At 59.4% G+C, this 20037-nt stretch overlaps 1 protein-coding gene and 2 pseudogenes across 2 annotated transcripts in view; 1 reads left to right on the forward strand and 2 right to left on the reverse strand.

Annotated features, from left to right (window-relative positions):
- Nucleotides 1-20037, reverse strand: part of LOC100424995 (beta-glucuronidase-like) — a 433296-nt pseudogene that overhangs the window by 287035 nt on the left and 126224 nt on the right. The window lies entirely within an intron of this gene.
- On the forward strand, nt 62-18906 carry LOC144331877 (lymphocyte-specific protein 1-like). The gene is made up of 3 exons (XM_077950394.1): nt 62-406; nt 13020-13095; nt 15849-18906. The coding sequence occupies exons 1-3, from the start codon at nt 306-308 to the stop codon at nt 15939-15941; spliced, it is 270 nt and encodes an 89-aa protein (XP_077806520.1). The 5' UTR covers nt 62-305; the 3' UTR covers nt 15942-18906.
- On the reverse strand, nt 17610-19475 carry LOC144331876 (proline-rich protein 33-like; annotated as a pseudogene).

Consider the following 20037-nt stretch of genomic DNA (forward strand, 5'->3'; position numbering starts at 1 on the left):
GTATTCTAGGAACCCCTTGCCTAACCTCAGTATATAAAGCACGATGAGGTGGGGCCACTCTAGGCTCTTCAGCGTCTGACTGCTGAGCTGTTGTGTGCTGCCTTAGGAAGCCACTTGCTACACGCTGCAGGCTGGCGGCTGGCGGCTGGCGGCTGGCGGCTGGCGGCTGGCAGCTGGAGCCCACGACGCTGTGGTTCGCCTCCCTGCGGTTGGTGGTGGCCGCGGAGACTGCAGAGCCTCGGGCCGTAGGAGGGCTTCCGGCAGCGGGAGCTGCTCCTGTCTGGCTAGAGGCCAAGGAGAAGGAGATGGGAGAGCTACGTGCCCCACGTTGGAGGCTGGGGCCTGTGACTTTGCACCTCGCCTCGCTGCAGTTGGTGGCGGCCACGGAGACAGCACAGCTGAAGTGGTAGGTGGGGAGAAAATAGTTTTGGGGTAGATGGAGGGGTAAAAAGAGGGTGATGAGTGCCAAAGGGAAAAAAATGGTGGCGAGCAGGCTCGGCCCTGGGGCTGGGCCTTCCTTTGCTTGCCCCTATCCCCTGTCTGTCTTGGGCACCTCCAGAAGGGTGTCCGTGCCCTTGGCCAGGGCACCAAGGCCCATGCGCGAGGTTGTAGCCTGACCGGGCGGCACCAGAGGCCCACAAAGACAGGGCTGGTAGCCCTGGGAGGCGTCCCCAGGACCCCCACTTCCTGCCATCCCAACAGCTGAGGACACACTTGTTCTTTCCCTGATGGGATTCTTTCCACCCTCCGAGGGTACTGGCAGCCCCGGGCGCCAATGATGGCTTTGCCTGCTGATCTGGGCGTGGGACCCCAGCCCTCCCATCTGCCAGACTGTGTGCACTCCAGGGGTCTCACAGCAAAAGGCTATGAGGGGGCCTGGGGTGCTGGCGAGGGCACGCACACGAGGGAGCTGACCCTTCCAGGCTGCAGGGCTCTGCCCCCAGCCACCTTCTCTCCCCTCACCCTGTGCTGGCCAAAGATGTGGCCGGGGGTCCTGGCCAGGCCCAGGGGTCGATGCCACCATGGACTCTCAGCTGCCCGCCCTGGAGTGGAGGGCTAGAGTGGGCCTACCTCTGGCCCCGCAGCATCTCCTCTGCCCCATGCCTGGGGATGCCCTGCTGACAAGGAGCCCAGCCTGCACCTGCCTGAGGAGCCCCTGGCCCTGCTGCTGCCTGGGGGACTGCCGGGAAGAGGTCCCACCCTTGAGACCCCATGCCCTCTCTGGTCAAGGATTGGCTGTGGTTAGTGGGTTACATTAGGGCCACTTGTGGGGACCCTTTGGCTGGCTGGTACCTTGTGGCTTCCACCCTCTCCCCCACCCCCACGTGGGTCCAGCCAGGCCCTGGGCCCCACATGGGACAAGAAGTCCTGTGTCTTGGTGCCTTCCTCATGGATTTCTGCAGCAGAGGAAAGCCGGAGATTGCCGGTGGCAGGGGGAGAGAGGAGATTAGACAGGGGCACACGGCAATTCTTAGAGGCGGGGTGGAGGTCAATGTCGTGTGGAGCAGGAAGGCTGGGGAGTGGGCATGGGGGCCGGGGCCTCAGACCACACTTAACCTTCCTCCTGGGCTTCCTCTGAGACTGGAGAAGCCAGGAGCAGGAGAAGGTGGGGTTGGGTGAGAGAAGGAACAGACAGTGATTAGAGCATACTCGGGCCGCAAGGACAGGAGGATGGCCGGCCAGGAGTAGAAGGCCTGGGACTCGGTTGGCTGGGGTGAAAGATGAGGGTCAGTCCTGCATCTCTAGCCAGCCCGGGCGAGCAGGGACTCCCACCAACAGAGCTGTTCACCGTCAGCTGGGCTGGCCCGGCTCTTGCATGGGATTCTAAGGTTCCTCCTCCCTCCTGGGGGCCTGCTGTTCCCATGCCTGGAGGCATTTGTGCACAGAGGCCCTTGCTAAGTCCTGCTCTGCAGGTGACACAAGTGAGGCTGGAGACAAAACCCACAGGGCCTGCGGGAAGCCCTGGCTCTGAGTGCGCCCGGAAACAAGGCTGGCACCGAGGGGTCTTTGGGGACATGTCGCATGAAGACCCTTCTGTGGCCTTCCAGCCTGCCACGTGGCTGCCCCAAGAGAAAAGATGGCTCCTCGGGGCCATATTTCCTGCACAGAAGTGAGTTTCCACCTTTTTGGCAGAAAAAGAAACGTTTTGCTCACGTTTTTAGGGTAGCTAAGTGTTTTCAAAATATTTTCAAAACATAGCACTCAGGACTCCCCACGGGACAGCGCTGCCTATTAAGTTTGTGTGAATGCGCTCCCCAGTTGAGGGGGTGCCAGGGATTTTGGGGTAGCGCTGTCGGCCTGAGAACCGCCACCCCACATGGTTCCCAGATGTGCCCATGCCTGCTCAGGCACGATGGAGACACCCACAGACCACACCTGGCCAGCACAGGGAGGGGGCTCCAGGCTCCACCTAGGGTTACAGCACAAGGTACCAGGGGGTGGTATGGAGAGATGGAGATAGAGAGAGGGACAGATGGAGATGGAGGTGGAGAAATGGGAACAGAGAGGCCAAGAGAGACAGAGACTGAGAGAGAGAAGCAGTGGGAGACAGAGACCAAGAGATTGAGAGATACAGAGACAGAACTGAGAGATACACAGGCACACAGAGAGATGAGGGTGCCAAGAGAGACACGGAAAGGAACTGGAGAGAGATGGCGAGACACTGAGATACTGGGAGGGCAGAGAGAGACACAGAGAGACAGCAGCGCTGGGCACAGTGGGGCACTCGGTGTTAATGAGAATGAGGCCTTCATGACCAGCCCCAGCGAACCCCACACACCGTGGCACACGAAGGATGAAGGATGAATGAAGGATCATGAGTGTATATTACTCAATTAGAGAGACGGGGGTTAGTGATGATTTAATGACTGTCATTCATCATTTAAGCGATGGTCTCAAATTCATCGTTAACTAATGATGAATGGTGATTGTTAATAACTAATGATGAGGAAGATGGATGGTTGATTGACAAGCCCAAGGCGGCCTGGAGCAGCCTGGGGTGGGGATTCTATGAACGACACACGGGAGACCGGGGCTGGAGGACTTCTGGCAGTTGCCGGGGTTACCTTCATCTTCATATTGCCCTGCACTGGGACAGAACAAAAGAAGGGAACCAGGTTAGAAGGGGCCACCCGTGAAGGGAGGAGGAAGATGAAGAACCACAGTATCCTGGCCCCGGCCAAGCCAGCGACTCCCTCTGGCCAGCGGGGGGATTCGGGGGTATTTGGGCCCAGAGGCTCTGGTGATGACAGTGGCTTTCACGGGGCTTGGGGGTCCTGGATGCCTAGGTCGCACAGTGAGCATGAGAGAGGCAGAGAAACAAGAACCAGAGCCTGACCCATCCTTGCAAGCCCCTCAGGACCGTGTGGCCACACATCAGGGAAAAGACGAGGCCGCCAGTCAGACAGCTGTTTTCAGGGGGTCACTCTGAAGCCACCCATAGGATGCAGCCGATGTAGTGCTGCCAAGGGGACACGTGGCATGCACAGTCCAGCCCCCTGCCCGTGTGTGACCCTTCCGTCTAGAGCAGGAAGTAGAAGGAAAATGGCTGTTACCCTTTACCCTCCACCTGTTCACTGCAGCAGGGAGAGAGAGAGAGGTGGTGAGGCTGGGCTTTGCTTGGACTTGTGCAAGTTAGTGCGTGCTCCAGCCCCGCACAAGCCAAGGGGCCAGGGTTCCGAGCCGGGCAGGGGGGAGCCACCAGCTGGCTCTCGTACTTCCTTGTCAGATATGGTGAAGATGGGTGGTTTCTGCAAAGAGAGATTGAGAGAGAGAGAAAGAGAGAGAGGACGGAAAGAGTTAGGAGCTGCATGGGTGCAGGGTGGGAGATGGGCACTTGGAGCAACGCTGTTGGGGGACCGTGGGCAGTGTTTGGGGGCCAGCTCTGGCCTTGGGCAAGTCCACCTCCTCGGGCTCTCCCTTCCTCCAGGGCTCCTGGCCCCTCCCAGCCCTTGGCGCCCTGGACCCTGTCCCCTCTTCCTGCCCTGGCTCCAGCCTGGAGCTTGGAATCTTGGAGCTGGACAGTATGTTGGAAGGTCATGGCGTCCACCCCTACCCGGGGCAGACATCCTCTCTGCAGCGTCCCCTGAGGAGGGTCATCCAGAATGCAGGGCGTGTGCTGTCCAGCCTGCTCTGGACACCGGAAAGGTCCTGCTGATATAGCTGAAACCTGTCTCTGGGTGTTCTCTGCCCAGCGGGTGTAGGCGGGGTCTCTCTGGGAGCCCCTGGATGACCGAGGCTGGTTCCCCAAGATGGGTAATCTGCTCACCCTACCATTCCCCATGAAACCCCTCTTCCCTATTAGAGCCCAGAGTTCCCTTCTGTGTCTGTTTTCCTGGGGTGCCCCTCACACCCCTCTAAGGACCCCTTCTCCAAGATCACAGAGGAGGGAAGCTGTTCCATCTCCTCATCACCCCGTCCCCTGAAGACATAGAAGCTGAGCCCTGGAGTACATTGGGTTGGTTCTGGGCTGCTTCCCATGCGCCCCCCAAGCCGGGTTCTGTGCAAGGCATACTTGGACTACAGGAGCCCACTGAGCAGCCCTCCCCGTTTCCTTCCCTGTGGCCGCTTTCCCCAGCCCTGGGGATGCTCTGGATCCGTCCCTGTCTAGGGGAAGATCCATGCCCGGGACTGGCTGCCCTGTCCCCGTGTGGCGGTGGTGCCAGGCCAGCATGCTTAGGACTGTCTCTCTGTGAGCTGGCCACCATGCACACTGGGGCGGCCGGGCCTGGGGAGGCTCCAAGCAGCTACACCGGCATGCTGGCTGGGGTTTTAGAAAACAAAGCTCGTTACAACATGGTACACATCACTGGAAGATAATAGTTATGGCCCCCACTGAGAGTGTTGTATAAGGAAAACACACGTTCATCAGCTAAAAATGCATCTACGTTGCATCCCTGGGGTGGGAACCGTTTTCCAAACCCTGTCAAGAATGTTAATTTTCCCAGAGCAACTTAAGCTCCATGCAAAATTAACCAGCAGATAGCTGTCTTCCAGGCAAGGGGGCAGGTTTTTCCCATCCCGGAATCTCTTCCTGAGACTCTGCTGCCCCTCAGGTTAAGCCTCTTATAACTGCCGCAGCTGGGCCAGGCTCTCCTCAGTCCTCAACCCCACCAGCCAGCACTACCCAGGCCCCCAGTGTGACCCACCTCCGGCCTGTGCACTGGCCCCTTGGGCTTCTCTTCACCCTTGGTGCTGTCCTCCCAGCTGGTTCAGGCCCCAAACCCCACAGCCTCCTCTAGGGCCATCCTCTGTAGAGAGGAGGGTTAGTGAAGAAAGGGAGCAGAGCCTGTCCCCGCCCTGCTGTGCCCACCCCGACTCTGGCCAGGCTGCCACCTTTCCACGGCCACAAGATGGGGGCGGCACGGCCCTCGCCTCAGGTGGGTTGTTTCTAAGGAGCCAGTGGCAGCTGAGGTGTCCAGAAATAGACAAGACATTTCTGCCCAGAAATCCAAGATGTGGGTGAGGCAGGTGTGACAGCCCAGCCCTTCTTGGCCCGCAGCAGCCCCCTCACCCTTGGGCACCCAGCTTCTCCCCAGCTCCTCATGTTTTCCTCCTGTGCCCCCGGGCCAGAGTCACATGGGTACCCCGGCACCGCCAGACAGGGTGACCTCAAGGCCCCCCAACATGAGGCAGAAAAGGCCCACTCTCCAAGTGGGGAAACTGAGGCACCTGCTTTTCTGCTGAGTGCCCGGAAGCAACAGGCTGCTCTGTTCTCCTCAGTGTGGCCTGTGTCATCGCCCCTATTGTGGGGAGGGGCTGGTGGCAGGGGTGTGCTGGGGGCAGGGGATGGCATTTCAGTAGCCGAGGAGTAAAGCAGGTGTTCAGTAAGTGCCTACCCCAGAGGGGATGCAGTCAGGTTCCTTGGGCACACGCATCACCCTTCCTTCTTTGGGAGGTGACGGGGCAAGGGCAGGGTAGGGAGGCAGGAGCTGCTGCCCGTCGCTTGCTGTGGCCCTGGCCACACTTCTAGAACTGTTGTCCACCCAGCCAACCTTTGCCTTACCCCATGTCCCCCATAGACTTCAGGAGGGTGCCCAAGCGCTGATCAGACAGCACAAGTCAGGGGGACCATAGGGCAGGGAGGGTGAGTGGGGACTCTTACGAGCACCAGCTCCTCTAGCCTCAACGCAATGAAGTCCAGCCCCTCACTCCTGCACCTCCAGACGCTAGCCCCCAAGGCTGCATGGGCTTTAGACGCCCCCACCCCGGCGCACTCCTGGGCTGGCCATACATGAGCCCCTGCCTTCCTGTCCTAGTTTTCATCTCTACGAAATGGCGATGTTGGAGTCCCACGTGCAAGAGCAGCAGGCAAGGCCAGAATGGGCCCGGGCAAATGTCTGCATGACAGCCGCAAGCTGGCAACCGAAGCCCTGGCAGCGCCCCCGTGCGGCCTCCTGCCCGCCTCTCACAGCCTGTGCCTCTCTGCCTCCTGCCTTCAGGCCAGTTCCTAGCACTGGGCTTCCCTGAGCCCCGACTTCCTCCCTCCTGGCCTCCCACACTCCGAGTTCTTCTGCATCCTCCTGGTGCTTAGACCATCACAACACTGTGTCTGCATCCCAGACTCTCCAGACCCTGGAGCAGCCGCCTGGAGGCTCTGAGCCATGATGCTTCAAGTTGAGATGTTCGGTACCATATGGGCCTGGGACCTCGGCGCCCCAGGACCCCAGAGTGTCCCCGAAACGCGGGGTCATCCACCCGCACGCAGGAGGCCCCGTCAGCACAACCCTGGGTGGCTGCTCCTGCCCACACTCACCTGCGGGTTGAATGCAAGAAGGGCTGGAGCTCCCTGTGGACAGGACCGGCTGCAGGCACTGGCACCCTGCTCACACCCTCACACCCGTGTTTAGTGACATTTGATCTTCCCAGCAGCCCATTGGCCGGTGGCTGGGGTGTGTGGGGAGTCGGGGCTGGAGGGCTGTGCCAGTGCAGGCCCTTTACCAAGTATAGGATTGGCCAGAGGAGGAGGCTGAAGGAGGCCGGGATGCAGAGGACGTGCTTGGAGAAGGAGGCGAGGTCCTCCCTCTGTCTCCAGGAGGTGTCAGCTTCTAGTTTTGCTCCAAGCAGCGGGTACATTCTGGTTGAGCTGAGGAGGGGGCAAGGAAGGTGTTGGGTGGCCCTGGGGCATAAAGCCCAGGGCTCTCTACGGGCCAAACTGGTGTGGGGGTCACCAGAGCCGGGCTGCCAAGCTTCCCACCCCCCCTGCCCCTTCTCTCTCGAGATGTTCTGTGGGAGTAAACATTTGGTTCAGGAGAAGGCTCTGCACAGCCAGGGTTCCCTCCTGCTACCCGGCCCAATGCCTCAGGCCCTTCGCTGTCTCCCCCAGGGGAGGAAGCAGCCTGAGAGATCCCCCATCCCGTCTGAGACCCCCTTAGAGGTCAGCTCTTCTTTCCTGGGAGGATGCCGTTGGGGCCCACACGATAAGCGGGTGAGAGACACCGCCAGACTGGCTGCGTCTGAGCCTGCCGTACATCCCCGGGGCTGGTGCCATCGGAGGGGGCTACATGTTGTGCTTGCTGGGTGAGTTTCTGGGTTCTCCCTCCAGGCCCTCTCTCACCCCTGGGGCACTCACAGTGGCTGTTTCTGTCTGTGCCACCACCTCCCACAGGCTGTGTGGCGTGTGGAGACTGGGTTTCTTTTCTCAGGCTCCAGGTGGCACCACCCGACTTCCTTTCCTCAGGACTCCAGGTGGCACAGTCTGACTAGCAGATACTCTTCCCGGCCTCCAGTGGCCCCTATGCTGGCCAGTGAGTCCACCAGCTTGGATGGCCCTGCCTCTTGGATCAAGGAAACTGAGGCACCAAGTTGGGGAGAGCAGTCTGGCCCCCTGACTTGTCCCCTCACTCCACTCAGACCCCACAGGCTGAGCGTGGGCAGTGGTGTCTGTGGAACTCTCCGGTTGATTCCTTCTTGGCCAGCGCCCAGGTCAGGGGTGAGTCCCGAGAGGCGCAGATGAGGTCCCTGTCCTCCCCAGGCTTAGAGTCAGGGACATCAGGACACCCGGCAGGAGCTCGCAGTGCCCTGGGGCTGGTCGGGGGCCTTCCAGAAGGCTTTGATTGGCACCTCATTTAACTCCTCCATGGAAGAGCGAGGCTTCAGAGCCCAGGGAAAAGCAGGGTGTGCCTGAGGTCACACAACAAGGTGGGCTGGTCCCAGGCTGCCAGCTGAAAGGACAGGGCCCGTCGCCTGCCTGCCTTCCCCTGAGTGCTGGGCACTAGGAAGGCTTTTGGAGCTGGAGTTGCTGGGAACATCCCTGTCCTCCTGCTCTAGGTCTGTGACTTCCTCCACACTGCACGCCTTCCGCTTCCCATCCATGTCCTTGATGGGCAAGGCGTTAGGGGCCATGTACAGCCCTGGCCCCTGGATATCTGTGACCAGCTTTCTGCCTACTGGGGACATCTGCAGTGCTGCTCCCTCAGAGGCACTTGAGCAGGCCCCTGGGGGTTGTTGGGCCAACCCTGTCCTCTCCCATGGCTCAGTCTGCAGACCTGGGAAGTCTGTGCCCACCCAAGCCCTCGCCCAGGCCAGCAGTCCTGAGGGGCACACCTGTAAGTGGGCATGCCATGGCCCTGCACTGGCCTAATGTGGCCAGCAGGGGAGGGTGCTGCCCACCCAGCTCCTCGGGCTTGGGCAGGCGCTCTCTGCCTAGCCAGCTGAGGTCAGAGGGACAGGGCAGGTTTTATTTTGGATATCAGTGATTTCCTGCTCAGTGCGCTATGCCTGAGGTGTAGCAGGGACTGCACAGAGCAGGCACCACAGCCTCAAGGGCCCGCACCAGATACCCTGCGCCCTGCTACCATCTGGCCCGACCAGGGTGGTCTGAGGAGAGGAGGCAGAGCAGGGGCCTCTGGGGGACTGTAGACCTGGGTAGGGGCATGGCACAAGGGAGGCCCAGCCTGGGTTGGGGACGCACTTCCACCCAGGAGGAGTCTGAGGATGGAACATGGGGCCTTGGCTCCAGGGCAGTTGGTGGGGTAAGGGGGTTCTGAAATTGGAGAATGCTGAGCTGAGCCCAGGGAATGGGGAGCAGGCTATGGGAGGGAAGACAGCCTCCTGAGTGTCTTGGCTCTAGCTCCCTGCCTGGGTGACCCCCAGGTGGTGGCCGGGGCCCCTCAATCTAAGTCCCAGCACCCACTGCACATGGTTGGGGGTGGTGGAGACCAAGTGGGTCCTGAGCCTCTACTAGTGCCCTGAGCTGACCTGAGCACCCAAGCTGGATCCAGCCTGAGGCCGCTCGGCCCAGCTGTGGGCTCAGACTCTGCCAGGCCCAGAACAGGAGCAGCTAACACAGCACTTGGGGACTGAGCTGCTCCAGCCCCAGGTAGCTGCCTCCCCACATGCCTAGTCCTGATTTTACAGATTCATTGACTCATTCTGCAGATATGATGGGCATCTTCTGTGTGGGGCTGGCCTAGGGGCCTGTAGCAAGGGTCACAGGGTGTCAGGTGGCTGCTCGAGCAGGCAGGACAGAGGGTAGGGGCTTTGTCTGCCATCCCTGGCCAGGGGCCTCGTAAGCTGCAGCCCCTTTGAGCCTCCTAACCTCTGCGTTGGGCATGGCCTGGCCTCCATCCAGATTTCCAGGAGCAGGGCCATGGGGTTGCTGTGACCATAGAGGGGAGGCTGCATCAGAAACACAGCAGAGCTGTGGCTGGGCAGAGCTCAAAGGAACAGGCCCTGGGGCTGAGCCGAGGGGTGTGGAGGATCTGATGAGGGAGGGGCCAGGGCTGGTCAGGGGCAGGGGGCAGTGGCTGCCTCCTCAGCACTGCTGACCCCAACTATCCCCTGTCCCGGTGTTGTTCTCTCTGCACCCCACCCACCCATTTACCCATCCACTTATCCATTTCTCCTTTCATCTGTGCACCTATCCATTCACTCATTCACCTATCTATCCACCCATCCTTTCATCCATCCATTCATCTACCTATCCACACATCCATGCCTCCATTCATCCATCCACCTATTGATCCATCCACCCACCTGTCAATCCACTAATCCATCCCTTCATCCAGCCATCCATCTACCCATGCATGCATCCATCCTTTCATTCATCCACCTATCCATCCATCCAACCACCTACCCATCCCTTCATTTATCCCTCCTTCTTCTATCAATCCATTGACCCACTCTCCTACCCATCCACTCACTCATCCCTCTCTCTATTCCTCCCTCCCTCTGTCCATTCATCCAGCCATCCACTCATCTACCCATCCACTCATATATCCCTCCATTCTCCATCCACCTATCCATTCACTAACCCATCCATCCAGCCATCCAGCCAGTCATCCTCCCATCCACCCATTCATTCACCCACTCATCCATCCATCAATCCATCCACCCACCTGCTTACCCATTCATCCATACATCCCTCTATCCATCCATCCCCTATTCATCCACTCCCCCATTCCTCCACTACCCACCCAACTGTTCATCCATTCACCCACGTACCTATCCATTCACCCACCTATCCTTCCACTCATCCATCCATTCATCTATTCATCCACCCACCTACTCATCCATTCATCAATCCACCCACCCACCAATCCACTCATTTGTCTGTTTACCAAACCTTCGCTGAGCACCTCCTGAGTGGTGTTGGGGGAGACCCCAAGGTGGATCTTGCCCTCACTGGGTGCACAGTCAGGGCACAGAAGTTTATATTGGGCTAGTCATGGTGAGGGTAGGATATCGCAGACATTCTGGAAAAGGAATCCTGGACTCCACCCATTGTGTGCGCCCTGACTTAGGCCACCACAGAGCTTATGTCCTGGAGTCTTACACTGCAAAGGCCATGAGACAGGTCAGACTGCCTGAACCCAGAGGCCACAGTATGCTCTGCAGTGTGGGAATGGGCTGGTCACTGGCCCAGCCTTTCCATCCTGGCCAGCCCTGCCACCTTAGTAAGTACAAGACAGTCAGCACACGGGAATGCACAGGGAGCTTTATTACACAAAATGGGGAGTGAGGGGTGGCAAGCAGAGCGCAGGGGGGGCAGCATCGAGCATCCTGCATCGTTATCAGCCCTTGACCTGCAGTTTCCCTTTGTATCCAGGGGAGTGACCCAGCCTCTCTGCACAGGCTGTGCCTCAACCTCCTACCTTCCTAGAAGGCACTTGGCCTCTCCAGGGTTAAGTCCCTTTGGCCAATGATCAGGAGTTTCTTTCCTCCTCAAGTAATGAGAAGCAGAGCTATGGGGGTCAGAGAGTGGAAGGGCAGGGAGGCGAAAGGATCCGGGAGCAAAACAGTGTGGCAGCGAGGGGCGTCAGAGAGGCAGGAGTAGGCCATGCTGGCAACAGGAAGCAGCTCCTTAGCCAGGACAGTGGGGCGGGTGTCTGACTGGAATCTCCTCTGGGTACATGGAGGTTGCCACACGGCAGGACTTGCAGACCCAGGAAGCTGGAACATAGGCATGGGGTGCAGGGGGCATTAGGCTGTGGTGCAGGGAGGAGCCACAGACCTGCCTCCTACAAGCCCACAGAGTCTGCTCCCTGTGCCTCTGCTGGCCTCCCTGCCCTGCCCACACCCCCTCTTCAGCACGAGACAAGACGCCTTGCCTCAGAGGCCTGCTTCCCAGTGTGAGCACTTGTGCTCCGGGTCTGGGACTCTGGCTGGAGACCTGACTCCAGGTGGAGGGAAGGCAGCCTGCCTGCCAATCAGCCTGCCCACCCCGGGAGCTAGAACTGGGGTTCTCATGGTTCCTGCAGTCCCGGCGTCCAGAGGAGGCCAGCAGCTGAGAGCGAGTCCTGGACAGGCTCCTTCCATCCCCACCCCTCCAGCAGCTCTGTTCTTGTCTTGGCAGAGCCAGCCCCCACCAGCAGCAGCCCCCAGGCCTCCCTCCTTCCCCAAATCAGACAGCCTCTGGCTCAGACATGCCATTTGTCAATGTCCTTGCAAACGTGGCGCCCACAAACCAGGGTAGACAGCTTGGCCGAACCACCCCAGCCAGGAGGTCTGCGGGAATATCCCATATAGCATAGCTCAGCGAAAACTGCTCCCGCCTTCCGGCCAGTCTGTCTGTGATGATGCAGCCTCAGCTTTCTCGAGCCTCGTGGCCACCACCCTTCACCGCTGGCTCACAGTGGACACAACTGTGGTCGGGCAGGCAACGGTGGGGCACCCCTCATGTGTCTGCAGCAAACCGCTCTTCCAGCCCTGGGAGCGGCCGGCAGCTGGCCAGGGGCATGCCTTTCACTTCGAGATCTGAGCCCAGAAAGCAGGCAGACAGCCAGACCTCTTCTCTATGGAGTGGTTTAGGGACTCAGTCCTGTCAAAGAGCTGCAGAGGGTGTAGAGAATCACGGGCCTGCAGCAGCCGAGGCAGAGTCCACCCTCCTTCCCCCCCAACTACATCCACCAATCCAAACTCCAACCCTTATATCACGGGGGTTTTCTGAGCACCAGGCAACAGGGGAATGGCAGACAAAAGCCGGACCTGGGCCTGGTCTTATTGTGGCTGGCATGTGGGATTGGCCTTTTGGGTATGAGTCCGGGAGAGGGGAGAAGATGGTGGTTTTCGCAGCTTGATCTACTTTCGTGGTGGGGCTCAGGGGAGGCGAGCTGTTTGATGGTCCCCTCCAAGACCAAGGGGCTGGGTGTCCTGGGCTGCTGATGTTTCTGGTCCTCGGCAAAAAAAAACAAAACAAAAAAGCAGACATCCCAGATGACCCCCTGCTTGTACCCCTCCTGCCCCACCTAGCACCTGTGGGAACAAATGCTGTCCTCTCCCTGGGCCTCAGGTTCTCTATGGCCCTGACGTGCTCCAGTTCTGGAGCTGGTGGTGAGGGACTGAGGAGTCTGGGGAAATGTCTCCCGATCTAGCAAGAGGGTAACCGAACCTCACCCTCTCTGAGAATGTGGGCCCAGAAGGAGCTGCAGGATCTAGGGGTATGAGGTGCTGACCCACTCTGGGCTAGTCCCACAGGGCCCACAGAGTGGTGCAGACAGCAAAGGCAGACTCATCCCTGGGGTGGGAGTACACCCAGACCTTCTGAGGTGGAGCCCTCACCTCCTCCTGTTCCTCCTCAGCCCCTGCGGCCCCTGGGTTGTCCTGGACAGTGTCCTCTGGTTCTGGCCCCTCCTTGCTCAGACTCAACTCCTCCAGGTGAGCTTCATCACCGTCGTCCTTCTCGCAGGCATGCAGGCCGGGCCTGTGGGTAGAAAGGGAGGCAAAGCCGTCCTGGGGCCCATTGGATTGCTGACCCCTTCCCATTTCCAAGCCTCAGTTTCCCCATTTGTAAAATGAGGACAGTCAGGCTAGTTGAGTGCCCAGGAATCTGAGATCCAAGCCCACTGGGAAGGAAAGTCCAGCGGCCTCAGAGCCAGTGCAGTCTGCTTGGGCCCTGTGTCAGGGCCTAAGGCCCTTGGGGAACTGCCCATTCCCCGCCAGGCAGGGCTCTACAGACTGAGGGTCCCCCAGGCATTGAGACTGGGTTCAACCCCCAGCTTTCTGGCTAGGCCTCAGCCTGGCAGTTGCTCGCCCACCCGGTTGGTCTTGTGGGGTCCCCAGGGGGCCCGGCTGCCAGGGCCACCACTCCTGCTCTGCTCCCTGAAGAGGCTCGTGGGTGTTGTGGGGGACTGGAGGCTGGGTCATTTGGAGGGCTAGACAGGGGTAGGGGCCAGGTGACTGAGGAGCAGGGCCAAGGGGCTGCTGGCTGCGGGGGAGGGGAGGCCAACCAGCTGGTAGCTTGGAGTGGCTCTGCATTTGAGCAGGACTGAACCTGGAGGAGAAGGTGGAAAAATCTCGAATTTTCCATGATTTCAGGTCCCTGGGTGTGCGTGCCAGCCAAGACCCAGACCCACCCGCCCAAGATGGGCAGGGGTCTGAGCCAGCAGCAGCCACACAGAGGGGACGTTCAGGAGCAGGTCCGTGCGGGCAGGCAGGTGTAGGGAGTAGGGTGGCAGTCTCAGAGGTGGCCTCCAAGGAAGACTCAAAGTGCCCCCTGCTGCTGGGAGCAGCCATGCGTGGCTAATCCTGAGGCCATGGAGAAGGGAACTGCCCCGTCTCAGAAATGTAGGGCCGCTGCCTCCCAAGTGCGTATGGGGAGACAGAGGCCGGGGTTGGTGGGGCGGCGGTGGCTGGGGGGAGGTGGACATGCACCAGGCCAGGACCAGTGGGTCCTGGGGAGTGGGAGCCTGGTTGTACGAGGATAAGGAAGCGTCACTCAGCAACACCAGTCCCTAGAGCTCCAGGCTGGTTTAGGGCCTCAGAGGGGCCAGGAAAGACCCCAACCAGGGAGAACTGTCAGCACAGCTATGGGCACTGGTCCCACTCAGGGCAAGGGGGTCCTGATCAGGGCTGGGATCCCAGATGGCCTGGACCCCGCAGGGCGTGTGGGGTCGGCCCCATCATGGCTACAGGTGACTGTGGCCTACATCCTTCTATCAAGCCAATATTCCTCCATCCAATTAATACCACTCCATCCAACCAGTAATCCTCTATCCTATCAATGCTCCTGTATCCTATCAGTATTACTCCAACCAACCAGTACTTTCCCATCCAATCAATATTCCTTCATTCCCTCTTCCATTTAGTCAATACCTTTACATCCTATCAGTGCCCCTCCATCCAACCAATACTCCTTCATCTAATCAATGTCATTGCATGCAATCAATGCCCCTTCATTGAACCAATATGGTTCTATCCAACCAATACTACTTCATTCAATCAATGCCCCTCCGTCTGACAAATCCTCATATAATCAGTATTCCTCCATCCAATCAATATATTTTTCATCTACTAACACCTTTCCATACAACCGATACTCCTCCATCTGATCAGTCCTCCTCCATCCAACCAGTACTTCGCAATTTAACCACCGTCCCTCCATCCATTCAACGCCCCCCCATCCAATCCCTGGTCCCCCAACCCTACCCCATGAGCAGCATGGAGGCAGACCCACATCTGTCCCGTGCACCGTCATCTCCCTGGGTGCTGTTCAGGACAGGGAGGTGTCTCACAATTGCATTGAATGAAGGCACATCTTTTCAGTGATCCCCACTCTAGGGCTGCATTGGGAAAGCTCTCCCAGGGAAAATACAAAGACAAAGCAGAGGGCTGCCCCGTGTGTCCCTCGGATGTGTCCACGGTGGCCGTCCACTAACATAATCCTGATGCTTTGCCTCCTCTGCATCTGGCTGGACCCCCAAGCTAGCCCGCCAGGCCTCCATAGAGCTGCACAGCATGGCCATGGCCAGTACCAAGAGTCGGTGGGAGATGGATGAGGTGCAGGCTCAGTCTGGGGCCAAGACTCTTGTCCTGCACAGTAAGGTCCCTTCCAGGGGCAAAGGCTGGGCTGCAGAGCTAGCACCCGGGAGTTTAGCAGCAGGCCAGGTTTCCTTATTAAGACAAGTGTGGGACTGTCCAGGATGAATGTGTGCAGACAGAACACTGAGGTATTGCAGTAGGGTTGGGTTCACCTTTGCTGGTGTCGAAGGCTGTGTTGGCTGAGTGGCAGTGGATGGCATCTTTATTCCTTTCCCTGCCTCTTCCGCTGGGATTGTACAGAAAAAGGTTAGGTAGGCAGGTCCCAGGCCCCCAGCCAGGTAAGGCAAGGGAAGAGAGAAGGGCCCAGGGCTTCTACTCCCCAAGATGCAGGGGTCTGCATTTGTGACATATCCTACTGCTGCTGCCGGGATATTGTGGCTGGAGACATGAGCAAGAAAAGCCTCTGGGAGCAGAAGGGAGGCTCCAAGACCTCATCAACAATTAAATGTGTTTGGTGCAAGCAGGGTGGGTGCAGCAGGGGTGGGCAAAGAGGGGCTGTCCTCTGTGCATCTGGGAGGGCTTCCCAGAGGTGGAGGCAGCAGCATCTCCTTTCTGCTGCTCTCACCTTCATTCTTGGTCTCCTTCCCCAGCAGAGCACCCCATCTGAGAAGAGGTATACATTTGTGGCCACCAGGCATGGAAAGAATGAGAAAGTGTTTGTGGAAGGGGACCTGGCGCCCTAGGCCTCCCATCTCAGTGAGTCCCCAGCAACCCACAGAGCGGGACGAGGTGCACACATGCGCACAGTGCTGAGAACTTGGCGGGCTGGAGGGGGCCTGGAGCCCTGTTGCAGGCTGCAGGGGTGGGCCCCAAGTTGGCCAGAACCTAGACCAGCTCAGTCTCCCAGCCCTGCGCAGACACCACCTCTGTCATCTGTCACCAGATTCAAAGTCGGCTCTTTTCACCAGAGTCAGCCCGGCTCAGCCACTGCTCCAGCAGGAAAGCTCAAGGTTCCCATCTGGGACTCCCCAAAAGCCCCAGCATGGCTCACGAGAGAAGTGAGGGGCAGCCTGGTGACCCAAGGGCTAACACTGAAGGAAGGGGATGGCATGGAGCTCGGGTTCCCTGCCCTTGTGTGTGCTGGGGGTCCATAGAGGGGCAGGAACTTAGGTCCTACTCCCTGTCCCAGCCGAGCACCATTCAGGGGTCCTAATGCCCTCCCCATCCCATGCTGCAGACAGAGCAGTGCCATTCCTGCCATGGTTAGACACACATTTATTAGTGACCTGGGCCCTGGGCTCCATTTCCAGCACCCATCACACCCCAGGGTGGGGCAGCCGGCCTCCTACCATCTTTCCCTGCTAAATCCTGACTCTCAAGCAGAGGCCTTTTCTGGTACCTCTGTGTCCCACTCCTGTGGTTGGCGACCCCCACCAGAGCCTGGCTGATTGCCTACTGGGCCCTCCACTGTCCCTACCTGGACCACAGCCCCTTCTCGGCCCTGCTCGGCCAACCTGTTCTCACAGGGTTGGGACTGAGGGCTCCCTCCTCATCCAGCTATTCAAGCCCAGGCATGGCCAATGCTGAGACCCTGTTGCTCCCACCAGCCAACCCCTCAAGTTCTGCTCCCTCAGAGGGCTGTCAGCCCAGGTAGGGGGAGCGGAGGTGTGCAGTGAGAGAGGTCACGCTGGGCTCTCCTCCACCCCCTGATGAGCCCCTCCCGGTCTGCCCCTGAGCACTCGTATCGGTGCCAAGTCCCATGCTGGCTGGGGGCTCCCCCATGCACCCCAGTCCCAGGGTCTGGCTCTGACATCAGGAAGCACAGGCAGCAAAACTGTTGACTCTGCTCCTGACGCCAGTGGCCAAGCCAGCCTGATAATACCCACGCCTCAACAAGCAGAGATCTGCCCTCAATCCTTTGACAGCAAAAGGGAGGAATGATGCAAGGCCCAGGCCCCTAAAGAGCCTGGGCTAGGTCAGTAGGTGCAATCCTCTGCCATCTTACCTAAAGTTTTCATCCCAAGGCCCCATCCCATGTCCCAGTGCAGCCCGGGGGGCTCCAATGCAACCAGCGGGCTCCAGTTTGCCTGCTCTTCCCTGTCCACCTGACCACCGTCCTGACACCCAAGGTCCCTATCACACATCCCAATGCAGGCCCCTTCTGTTTCCCTCACACCAGTGCAGCCTGGGGGCTCCAGCTCACCCACTCTGCCCCGTCCACCTGACCACACTCCTGACAAACCTCCTGACACCATCCTGGCACCCCTTTTGCCATTCCTAGGCTGCCCTGCACTCTGTACCCCTTGGGCCCTGGTACTTCCTCATGCAGTGTCTCTGGGCCCACAGCCAGAGCCTCAGCCCGCCTTTCTGTCCACCCCATGGTTCTGGGTCTGGGGGTGTTTCCAGCCACTTCACTGGAGCCTCCAGCTGGTCATTGTGCAGTTGAAGTTCCTGGGTGTGGGGTTCAGTTCCAGGATGGAGTGGACTGTGGGAGGGGCCGGATGGCCTCCTGCAGCTTCAGGACGTTGAAGCCAGGCCAGTACATGAAGGGCAGGCAGGTGAGGCCGGCCATGGTGCACTCCCCACGACTGGGCCCCGCTAGGCACCCTAGGGCCTCCGCCACTGACGTGCAGTACAGCTCTGCATCCCACATTCTGGAGGCCCAGGAGGTAGGGCCCGGGGTGCGGAGAGGGTGGGTATCTCCTGCTCCGTGGGGGCGGGCACCTCTGGCTGCAGGCTCTGCTGCCACTCCGGGCATGGAGGCTCCTGGGCCTCCTCCAGCAGCTGCTTCTTGAGCCACGTCCAGCCATTCAGCTGAGACTTGGACGCAACTGTGGGGACAGGGCATGGGTGAGGGCCTGATGATAGTTCAGGGGATGAGGCCCAGGCGGGACTGGACACTCACCTGGCCTCAGAGGCGGGGCCACCCATTGAGGTTTCCTCCAGGTGCTCTCTGCCAGGGCCCACAGGGGCTCCAGCGTGTGGCAGGTCAGGGCTATAGGCACCATGGCCCTGGCACTAGCCTCTCTGGGCACTGAGGCCAGCGACGACGGTGGGACACCCCTCACGTGTCTGCAGCCAGCCGCTCTGGATTCCCATTCCAGGATATCCTGGGGGGGGCTCAGGGGTCCCATCCAGGGCTGTTGGATCCCCATTCTGGGATATCCTGGGGGGTTCTAGGGTTCCATCGTGAGGGGATGGTACCAGCTGGATATGCACCTGGATGATGTGGGTGCCCCAGCCACGTGGGCTGAGACAGGGACAAGCCACTAAGTGTTGGGAGCAAGTCCCCAAAAATCTGGCCATAAACTGGCCCCAAAAATGGCCATAAACAAAATCTCCACAGCACTGTAACACGTCCATAATGGCCCTAACGCCCAAGCTGGAAGGTTGTGGGTTTATGGGAATGAGGGCAAGGAACACCTGGCCTGCCCAGGGCGGAAAACCGCTTAAAGGCGTTCTTAAACCGCAAACAATAGCATGAGCTATTTTTGTCTTAAGGGCGTGTTCCTGCTGCAGTTAACTAGCCCAACCTATTCATTTAATTCGGCCCATCCCTTTGTTTCTCATAAGGGATACTTTTAGTTAATATCTATAGAAACAATGCTAATGACTGGTTTGCTGTTAATAAATATGTGGGTAAATCTCTGTTCAGGACTCTCAGCTCTGAAGGCTGTGAGACCCCTGATTCCCCACTTCACACCCCTTTATTTCTGTGTGTGTGTCTAATTCCTCTAGTGCCACTGGGTTAGGGTCTCCCCGACCGAGCTGGTCTCAGCAACTAAGGGGCTGGGCAGGTACTAAGGTCAAGGCTACAACCTGGGGCCCCGTGGCCTTGAAGTGAGCAGTGAGAATCCTGCGCTGGGTGAGGCTGAAGGAGAACGTGGACTTCTGCAGGGGTGACACCATGTGGTGGATGATGGGGGTGTGCGGGGAATGGGGGCTAGGGCAGCCACTGTGTGGGGAGCCTCAGCGAGGCGTGGGGCTTGAGGAAGGCCTGGGGCTTCCACGGGGTGTGGGCCCTCAGCAGTGTGCAGGGCTGTGACCTCCTGGTCGTGGCTGGCCTCACTCACGGGGGATAGGGAGGTGTGGACGGCCCCAGGTGGGGTGAGGTGCGCACCCTGCATCATCATCTTCCAGACTGCCTTCCTTAGGAGCTTCTGCAGACGCAGGTTTTCCTTCCCTGTCTTGGGCAGCAGGGGCGGTGGGGATCCAGGGGTTCCCTGGACACTCGGGCCATGCACCTCGGGTGCCATTGACGTGGCCGAGATGAGCATGGCTGTGTCCTGGGGTGGGAGGTACACAGGCGGTCAGGCCAGCCCTCCTCCCTCCTGAGGTGGGAGATCTGTGTCTCCCTTGGTCCAGGAAGGACCTGGGACCAGGGGTGTGGAGACCTGACCATTCTGCTTCCCAAGCACCCAGAACCTTCCCAGGGTGTCCTGAGCTCGACTGTTCCTCAGAGACTTTGGGGTGACCCCACCATCACCCTAGTGTAGAAATGAGGTCACAGAGGCCGAGTCCCTCCAGGGACGGGGCTAGAACCTGCCTCTTGGGCTCTGTCCTCCATGCCACCCTGGCAGAAAGCAGGTCCCAAGTACACAGCCTGGGTCAGGCCGCAATGCCATGTGGGCCAGGGTGGGAGCCGTGGGTGAGCCCCAAGTGAGAGGCATGCCCCCGGCCAGCTGTCGGCCACTCCCAGGGCTGGAAGAGCGGCTGGCTGCAGACACGTGAGAGGTGCCCCGCCGTCGTCGCCGGCCCGACCACAGTTGCATCCACTGTGAGCCAGCGGTGAAGGGTGGCGGCCAAGAAGCTCGAGAAAGCTGAGGCTGCATCATCACA

Source organism: Macaca mulatta, chromosome 10 (assembly GCF_049350105.2).
Source record: "Macaca mulatta isolate MMU2019108-1 chromosome 10, T2T-MMU8v2.0, whole genome shotgun sequence".
NCBI lineage: Eukaryota > Metazoa > Chordata > Mammalia > Primates > Cercopithecidae > Macaca > Macaca mulatta.